General features: G+C 30.0%; 1 protein-coding gene across 1 annotated transcript; it reads right to left on the reverse strand.

Annotated features, from left to right (window-relative positions):
• Positions 1-6,133: 6,133 nt before the first annotated feature.
• Positions 6,134-7,705, reverse strand: LOC105627290. Its single transcript, XM_012208575.1, has 2 exons — positions 7,643-7,705; positions 6,134-6,535 (listed from the first exon to the last, which is right to left on the reverse strand). Exons 1-2 carry the CDS (start codon positions 7,703-7,705, stop codon positions 6,134-6,136), a joined length of 465 nt encoding a protein of 154 aa, XP_012063965.1.
• Positions 7,706-10,609: the final 2,904 nt, after the last annotated feature.

The following is a 10,609-nucleotide window of genomic DNA, read 5'->3' on the forward strand; positions in this document are numbered from 1 at the left end:
AAGAAAACATGGAGCAACGCTTTTCCCGGCGGGGTTCTTCAATTATCATCGGAGCGAGAGAACGCTCTCATATCAGAATGCACGGTGACGAACAACCGAAGCCATGTCCGAGTAGCTACTCCCTTTTGTTTAGTTAACCGAATATTTGCTCAACCATGCGCATGTGTCGTGATAAGAGGTGATCCAGTAGCACGCGCGAGTCAATGCACATCGTAGATTTTCAGGGCAATCAGCCGCGTGCCTGGTTTTAAAATATAAAATTTTAATGGTCTTTTGTTTGTACATTTATTAGTAGCTTTTTGTAACAATTTGCAACTAAGAAAGGAGGATAAAAAAAATGTTTGCATAATATTTTAGTTTTTTGATTTTACAATAGTTAACTCAAAGTGTCATAGGTTTTATTTAATTAGTCTGTTCTAATAAAGAAATATTACACTTAGATTAAAATTTGTACACCACTTTATAATAAATTATTATAATAAAAAAAATAAAATAAAAGCTAATAGAGTAACTTTCAATATCTTCTATTTTATTTTGCTTTTTTTGAATACTAAAAATCCTGATTGATTTTTTTAATATTAAGAATCCTTAATTGATATAAAATTATTATATTCAGTTCCAACATTATTGTATCAAATTTAATGCTAGTTAATACTAATAAATCAGAATTATTAGTGAAAACAGAAATATGATACTTATATGGTAAGAGATAGAAATAACAGAGAAAAATATATGAGAGTTAGCACAAATGAAAAAATATCAAAAATTTTAAAAGTTTTATTCATTTTATACATCGTTATTATCCTAAAATGATCACCTTCAAGAAACATTAACAGAATAAGTAATTTCAATTGACTGCGTATATTATTGCGCAAGGTTTCTCTTGACTGAGAACACGAAGAATTCGATTGTTGGAAGATATCAGACATAGAGATCAAATTTAAATTCCCCATTTCCCTGCTTTTCTGATTTGCAGTTTCCAAATCATCCAATGGAAGCTATCGTATGGCGATTAGAGAATTTATATAAAAAATAATAGACTGAAGCAACGCAATTATAATATCTCAAAATCCTAACTAATCGAGCAAAACAAAGATAACATCATGGTCCAGAGCAGTATCCGATGTCGGGCATTCTGTCTACTCCATCTATGCTATTCATTGCTACCATTGATTACATTCGACCGACACCACACGTACCTCCTCAGTCGCATCCTGATTGTGTGCACCAGTAGCTCTTGCCGGTGCCTCTCTCACAGTCTCCTACACTCCCGTCCACCCTCTCGCGCCACTTTTCTCTGCAAACCCGGCCAAATCGAAAGGGACAATCAAGACGCTAATAATGCGTCCTCTACATCTGTTGTCGTCTTCGTCGTTATTTTTCTATGTGACGGCGTTTTAAGGTCTTATATATTTTTCTTGCTCTGTTGAGAGATGCACTCGAGAGACATTCGCAAAATCACACTGCTATGAACACGCGCTTATATTCGCACTCTCGCTCGACCCCGACCGGGGCTTCTACCACTACTGACAGAGAAATCCGTTTCTCTCCCTCGGCCCGGGCGTCGAAGCGTCGATACGACAACGACGACGCTTGCGCGCCGCCCCCAATCCACCCTTTCCCACCCGGGCATTTTCGTGGCGCATTCGAGGCTGCGACCCTGCCGTCGCAATGCCCCGCGCGAACACCGTCGTGAATCGTCACAGGCCACAGCGAATCCGCTCGCACTCTCGCTGCTGCAAGAACACGACAATTTCAGGGTTGTCAGATGCGTTGAGCGGAAAAAGTTGGTGATCATTGGATTGCTATTCTCTGTTCTCGACTAAATGTCTCATAATGCATTTTTTAACGATTCTCGGTTCCATAACTCGATCACCTTGACGTTCCGTTCTACTGCATTTTACAAATTTATGAAACTTATTAGATTTTTGAAATTAAATTGTAATACAAAATGTCTCAGACTTATATTAATATATCTTTCTATTTATTGCCCTAAGAATCTTAATTGTTATTATTAGAATTGTAATTGAAAGCTTGAACATACAAATTATCCAAATTACATAATATATGTCATTATCAAACAATTTGTTTTATGGTATCAATTGATCAAAATAATGTCAATAAAAAATCCAAATAATTTCCATGTCTTTTTAAGTAGAATGATATAGAAATAAACAGGGAATCGATAAGTTACAATTGGTCACTTAGACAATCAGTGAGACTCTATAGTTAACTATAGTGAGACACTATAGTTAATTAAATTCTCTATTTGTACTTGTTTAAATAATATTTGTTGGAATTATTATTTAGAATGTTAATTAAATTTTACTTTATTTTATTCCATGACAAAAATATATAATTAACTTTACATATAATTAACTTTTTTTATTAATTTCAGATATTATATTGAATTGTGTCTTATATAATATTTAATAGTAGAAATTTATAAAATGCTGTAACTATATACATTTATCCGCAAAAAATATAGGTCACTGTCTCGACCCAGTGACCTATTTTTTGTTAATATACATATATTATTACTACATAGTTATAATTAAAAAATTATATTGAATTAATCTAAGCATTCTAAGCAAAAAAAAATGTATTTCTAAATCTGTATTAATTTGCAAAATTACTACAATAATAAGTAATAAAATATTTTAAATAATTTCTGCAATTATTTAATAAGATTATTTTTAATAAAATCTTTAAAATTTATTATAAAATTACAATTTTATTTTCAAATAAAGTATTGATAATCTTATTTGAATATTTGTTTATTCAGGACCAGTTGGTCCCTTCTATCAGCTATCATTAAACATGTTGATGTCTCCTCGTAAATTTACTCTCATACTGATTAAAGCTAGAAAATCGCTGGCCGTTCTCATGAGATGACTACGTACACTGTTAATTATATCAAATAGAATTTAAATTAGGTTTTCAGACATTTCATTAGAATTTTATTTGATGTCGCAATAGTTATTTAAAAATAAGAAAGCTGGAATTAATTCTGCATGTTAATGTCATTTTCGCGAAATTTTAATTTATTTATTATTATATTTATATTTCTTTTTGATATACAATTTGAATTGTTTATTTGCAATGAATATAAATTACTTTTGATGAAGTAAAAATAGTCTGCTATTTATATGTATTTCTGTTATTATTGATTAACTCATTACTGATAATATAATACTAACAAGAGTCTTGAAAATAATATTCTTTTTATGTGAATTATTGAGATATTAACAAGGAAACCATCCTTCATCATTTTTATAATATAATTATATAAATACATATGAAATATATTTTTTGTGTAATATTAAAGTTAACATTTTGCAAAATAATCATTTTGCAGAAAAACATTTTGCGCAATACGATGGAATGATTATATTTTTCAAGATGACAAAAATCTATTTGTAAGCGTGAGCTTTGGTTGTTGAGATATGTTTAATATTGTATTATGTTTAATATTGAATGACATATTATTATAATATCTCTTCCTTATGCATTTTGATTTACTTGTATAAGATCCGTCAAATCGATAAGAATACGCAAGGAAATAATATCAAATATTATCAAAAGTATGCGCACATAATAACAAAAGTAAAATGAATCAGCATTAAATAGTATATTGAAGTGTATTGATAATCAAAGTTCATCCTACGACAATATTTTTTTATTATCTTAAGAATAAAAATACAATCACATTCCATCGTGTTGCGCAAAATATACTGCCAATAAGGGAAGATTGAGTGATATCGATTTTTCGACATTTTATTTTCTTGAACAAGAGGGGGGAGGGGGGAATTGTTATTATACATATTTCTGCAGGCGTGTAAATGTACTGTATATTTGAAAAATGTAATAAGATAATTTTGTTTTCATTCTAAAGAATCACAATATAGACTAATACTGAAATAAGCAATATGAAATATATATGTATAAAGCACAAAATATTAGAAATCTTTTATACGAAACATTTTTTTATATCACATAGTTTCGCAAAGATATTTGCTGAAAACAATCCATTTGTTTCAAGGGGGTGTTTCAATTCCTAAACCTTGAGATACGCTGATAAAAAAATATTAGTCTAATATTTTTTGATATTTTTACAATATATTTAAAACCTTCTATCGGTGAGGGACGGCTTTGATGATTTCTTTATAAGATATAGCTATTGCAATCACGTATTTTAATATTGTAAGACGGTAATATCACAGTTTAATACTATAAAATGTAAAGAAAAAACAGTATAATAATAAAAAGTTTTTAACAAAGTAATACAACATTATTTATAGCTATTAAGAATTTTTCTTCGATAAATTTATAACATATTGATAAATGTATTAGAAAATATATTTTTACAATACAAACAAATATATTTTTATACATATACAAAGTATTCGAAGATATTTCAAGTGCTAATAGTTATTAAGCTATTCTATATATTAATTAATACACATTTTTTAAATATTTATTTAAAATTTAAAAAACCAGAATTAAAAAAAATAATACAATATATTTTTAAAGATAAATAGAGAAAAGAAAAAACAGTATATCTGAAGAAATTTAAAACAATTGAGTGTGTTACAAATATCCTGTTGAAAATCTCGAACAACATATGCAATGAGTACAGCCCCGATGTCAGTAGCCTAGCTACTGAATGATTAAATTTGGCATAGTTACGTACCATTTTGCTCGACGATGCACACGTTCCATACGTTTGCTCATTCTGAAACCGCGGGCATTGTGCCGCTTAAATTGGCACATCTCTGATATGAAAGTTCTGCAGCATTACATTGTTACTTAGGCTGTGCCAACGAGTGCTTTTTCGCGATACACCGCTCGCGCGACAGCTTAAGGAAAGACGTTTCTAGACGTCCATTCATTAGACGAAAGCCTTTTTCTTTTTAAAAAAAATTTAGATTTAATTTAAGTGATAGTGTAAACAAAGAGAAGTGTTTTTAAGTAATTGTTAAATTTTGTTTATACGTTTTTGTTAATGTCTAAATTATATTTTTATGCTAGACACGCAATATTTCTTTTTCTAAAAATAAAAATAAAATAAATAAATGTCGGTGCAAAAATATTAATTTGTTTAAAATTATTTAAAGTATTTTTCTTGTTTGAAGAAATTTCCATAAAAAAGTTTATTTTATCTGTTTTTGTGTCCTTGACATAATTTAGAAACAAAGTTCAAAACCTTAGAAAGAGGTCATCATGCCACTTAGCGTTTTGAATTTCTGGCTACGTTCATCTCTTTATCGACCAAGCACAAATCAATAAAAGTTGACTGCGTTTTAGGATGTCTACTGCGTTTATACAGAATGCCCTATCTTTTTCAGATGCTTTCTTGGATTTTAATTAAAGCTAGAAATTTCAAACTATTACTTTTTTGAAATGTTAAGAAAAAAATGTTCCTAGGCTAAAACATCCAAGAAAGCATCTGAAAAAGTTAGGGCATTCTGTATAAACGCACTAGGCGTCCTAAAACGCAGTCAACTTTTATTGATTTGTGCTTGGTCGATAAAAAGATGAACGCAGCCAGAAATCCAAAACGCTAAGTGGCATGACCTCTTTCTAAGGTTTTGAACTTTGTTTCTAAATTATGTTAAGGATACAAAAACAGATAAAATAAACTTTTTTATGGAAATTTCTTCAAACAAGAAAAATACTTTACGAATATTGATTGGAATAAATTTGCAATTATTTGATTTCATGCAAAACACATATTTACGTTATATAATTTCTGCATTACATTATATGCAATAACAAAAACAGTAAATAGTCAAATTAAAGGTATTTTGGCATTGCAAATTCTATGGAATACATGCAAAACGATTCTGCCAAAATTATAAAAAGCGCGAAAAATTGTCATAAACGTCATAATGTATAATTATGAGAGTTTATAATGTATAATTATAAACTCTCTTGTATTAGATAATATTAAAAAAGAGAACAATTTTCAAAAAGGAATTTATCAAGAAAAAGAATGTAAATATATCATATATTTGAAAAATTGTTTCTTTTTCAAAATGAAATTATGTTGACAATACAATGACAATGATAATTACAAGATTTATACAGAGACAAAAACAGTAGCTGAGAGTTTGATAATTTTAGCGCGATATCAATGGCTTTCTTGAATGCCATTTGGGATGGCGGTTTTGTTCGGGTATTTCCCGTAAATTCTACCACTCCTGGTGACTCTGTAGTGGATCTGTGGTATCATGGACATATTGTCGGACACATGCAGACCATCGCCGGTGCACAATCGCTTCGTTCGCCGTATGCCGACAGTTTTATGCTTGTGTAGCTGAGCAAGGCTGTGTCTCTTTTGTTTCAGAATTGTCTTCTGATTGATAGCTAGACCAGTAACACGTCTCTTTAACAATCTCAAAGGTGAAATAGCCAAAATCGCTTTGGTAATGCGACGTCGACAACGCCACAATACAACAGCCGTCGCGAACCAGGCAAACCATGGACTGGCTCTTGGATCTGGGGTTGGTTCTCTCGACCAGAGAAATAACATCTAAGGATAAATATGTTTTTAGTAGTAGAAAATACACATACATATAGCTTTATACGAAACACTAACAAAATTAATATTATTGTAAAATAATATATTGTGCCATTAATAACATTCTCATTGCTTTATCAAAGTATAATGAGAAATATTATATGATATTCAGAAAATTAATTAAAGAAAGATCTCAAAAGCATTGAAGTTATATCTAACTAATTAATTTTTTCTTAGGATGAATCTCTATAAGGTTTTTTTTAATTATAATATAATAATCATGTTAAATACGAATATTGATTCTGTAAAAACAGCTTTTCTGTACATTAGGAAAATAATAAATAAATCTTAAAGCAATCATGAGATCTGTTCACGTTGCTTGAAACCTCTAAAAATTTGTATACTTATCAATAATATACATATATTTAGACGTTGAAGAGAGAGAAAACGAAGATGCTCAGTACAAACAGCGTAAGCAATGCAAACAGATCTAGGCTGTAATTAAAATTAGAACGAAAGTGCGATTTGTCATAGCATTAATTTGAAATGAAAAATTACTTTCAACAACAAAAAAATTCATAAATGACTGAATATATTATTATCATTAATTTTTATGGTATTAACGCATATACACTTAATTTATTTGACAATTATATTTGAAGTTAACACTTATATTTTGATTTAAATTTATGTAAGTTTTTTTTATAATTACTTATTAATAATATCTTCTATAACATAATGAAAATTGTCTAAAGACAGATTATTCATAAAATAACATCGCAATACTTAGAAGTCGACAGGTGATTTGTGCGACTTCTTGCTGATACTGGTTTCAAGATCGTACGAGAAACCATCGTGCGGCCGGACGATCGATCTCTCGGCCATCGTAGCTTTTCAAGGCTGCACCTTGAGATCCACGTGGATCTCAGGTAATTCGCTTAGAGCCACTACGTCTCGAACACGTTCACTCTGTTAGGCAGCATTTCGACTTTTATGGCACCGCGACATCTCCGTAGTCGTAACCTTCATTCTCCTTTCTTTCCACCGGAGTGACCCATTTGGCAGAGACCTCCGGGGTAAATTTCGCATTGACCGCATGTTTTTATTGTCAGAACTGACCTTATAGATCCACTCGCTGGTGCTGTGTCTGAAATTGGGGGGTGGGTCGATTATCCGAAACATAGAATTGCCGTAAACGCTTATTCGTAAATGATGGCGGTAGAATCTAGAATCACAAAGATAATGAATTGCAAGATTAAATTATTTTTAAATTATCTTTAAAAAATCATTGTTTTATTTTAACATTTGACAGATTCAGTTAAACTATTAAAGTACAAGAACACAAGAGAAACTAATGGGGTTAATGTCACTGAAAAAAGCAAATATAAAATAATATAGGTATTGACACTAATGTAAATATTGACAGGCACATACTTATTCCAGAGGGAGAGAAAAAGAGAAATGAAACATTATGCTAGTAATACGTAAATCAATATAAATCAATAATTTAATACAGTTACGTTGGCGATTGTAGCGGCTTAAATAGATACAAGAGTAAGGATTCAGTTCTTGTCGAATATGAAACATGAGCCTCACATGAACAAAGAATAAGGGAACAATTTCTTGTCGGTGTGTAGAAACAGTTTCATATTTCAGTTCTAGGGCAGAAGAGTACAGAATTAGCAGAAGATGGAGAAGCAAGTATGTTGACATGTTGACATGTAATGTTACACATTTAATACAAGTTGCACAGTAGAAAAGTCAACGATGTCCGATGCATCAGAAAAATCAATGAAATAATGTGAAGGAAGTCAAGTGCTGTCGAAGAAATATATTTGAGATATTTCACTATGATGTCAAGGCAAACTATACATTTCCGCAAGACGGAAAATACGACATTCTGAGTTCAAACACATAACGATACATCTGTAGATATATCGTTCGTGTTTAAATGTGCGGAGATGGTTTATATGAAGAGACATTTCGAGGAAGCGCTTATTGAATCAGAAGGACATGTGATTCGCGTCCCGCATGTAGTATAGTAAATGTGCTTATCTGTTGCTGAACGTTTCTGATATAACAAGTACAATTTAGTTGAGCATACACAGCGTGTATGTATCTTAAATTTTTCGTCTAATTTTAATTATAGATTCTTCTTAAAATAATTTATATGAAAAAATTTATAAATTTATAAACTTATGCTTTTAAATATCTCTATAATGAGTATTCATAAATTAAGCTAATTAATAAAATGACAAAATAAAATAATAACAAACTAAGATTTCATTATTTACATATTTATTTTTAATCTTAATTTGCAAAAGTAATTTAGAATTTTAATTGCATGTTTCTAATTTAGAAAATAATAAGACTTTAATATTTTTATAAAAAAAAATTTTTTTCAAATAATTTAAAATGTCTATGAAAGGAAATGTCTTAGTGTAAAGGTAAAAATATAATATATTTTATCTCTAATGTATATAATAACTTTAAATTAGACAGATAGTAATAAATATGTATATATGTACAAATACTCTGGAAAATTTTTAATTGTATAATCAAGTTGAGAATTATATATCTTATATTATACATACTAATAATACAGTTAATACACATACTTTGACGTCTTATAATTATTCTAAGTCTTCCACCTGATGTCTTAAGTCTCCACCCCAAAAATTCACATTCACTGTTGACTCTCACATTCGTTCTTCGTATCGTGATGACAGTCCGATGGCACAGACAGAGTCGTTGCCAGTTATCAAAATGAAGAATACCTAAACGATGATAAGCCTAACCAGGAAGCTGTCATCGACGGGTCTTGACGATGGAGACTTTTTGTCTGATCGCGCGATGATCTATCACATCTTTCGGTTTTGAGCTTCCCATCGGCTGGGGAAGAGATTGCGGCAAATTTGGTGGTTTTGCTTGCGCGGGAAAATTCGATCAAAAATACAAGTAAACAGGCTACAAAAAGTTGTAAAATAACATATGAAGTGAAGTGGGAGAGCGCGAGAATTTAGACAAAGGATGGCGCCGTTCTTAGATAATCTGACGTTGGCTAAAAAGCGTGGCGATTAGTCGACATGTAACACGAGCGGAATATAGCAAAATTCATTTGTCCAGAATAGTTTAATTAATCATATTAAATGGTAAAGAATTACTAGTTATGGATATTTTACAAAAAATTTTTATTATAAAAAATAAACTTAAGAGATATTCTTGTATTAATACTATTCTATTTAGATACTTATATACCTATTTGCAAAATATATGAGTAAAAATTATAATATCTTATATGAGATTCCTCTATAAATTATAACATAGCTATTATTACATAATTTACAAAGCATATCTCTCTCTCTCTCTCTCTCTCTCTTTCAAACTAATATAAGTTTTATAAAAATTCTATATTGAGAAAAAAATTGTTCATTTTATTTAAAATTTAAAAATCAAACATATTATATAATACATATATTTTCCAACGAAAAAAATAAAAATTAATTAATTAATTTTGTCAAATGAACAATTTTTTTTAAAGCTGTTTTGTGTATTAAATTTATAAACATACTTTTAAAATGTAAGATTGAAAATATAAGTTCAAAAAATTAAAGATTAGTATTTATAAAAATGACAATAAAGAATTTACGATTTATTTCATAATTGAATTAAACTACTTAAATATTATACTAACAAGTAAAAATTTTCTAATCTTATAAGCTATATTTCATTATTTATTGCGAATATTGAAAATCTATAATTCACATTATGCATATTATAGATTTTCAGTACTCGCAGTGAATATATAACAGACGCAGTCACAGTTATAGTAAACATGTATATTTTTTGTTTTGTATTATCCTTATCACTTTAGTGTATACTGAAGAAATTTCCTTCGTCAAGTTGAAACTCCACCAGCCTTACTACTCTTTTGCCGTCCTCCTGCTCTCCCGTGACGTCACTGTATCGTGTCAGTAGGTCAAAACCTGGATACGTGACCGAGTCTGGTGTATGTGTCCGTGTTTGAGTCATGTATCTGGTGTCCAGAAATTAAAGAACATTAGAAATTATGTGTATTCATATTAC

Source organism: Atta cephalotes (assembly GCF_000143395.1).
Source record: "Atta cephalotes unplaced genomic scaffold scaffold00008, whole genome shotgun sequence".
NCBI classification, from domain to species: domain Eukaryota; kingdom Metazoa; phylum Arthropoda; class Insecta; order Hymenoptera; family Formicidae; genus Atta; species Atta cephalotes.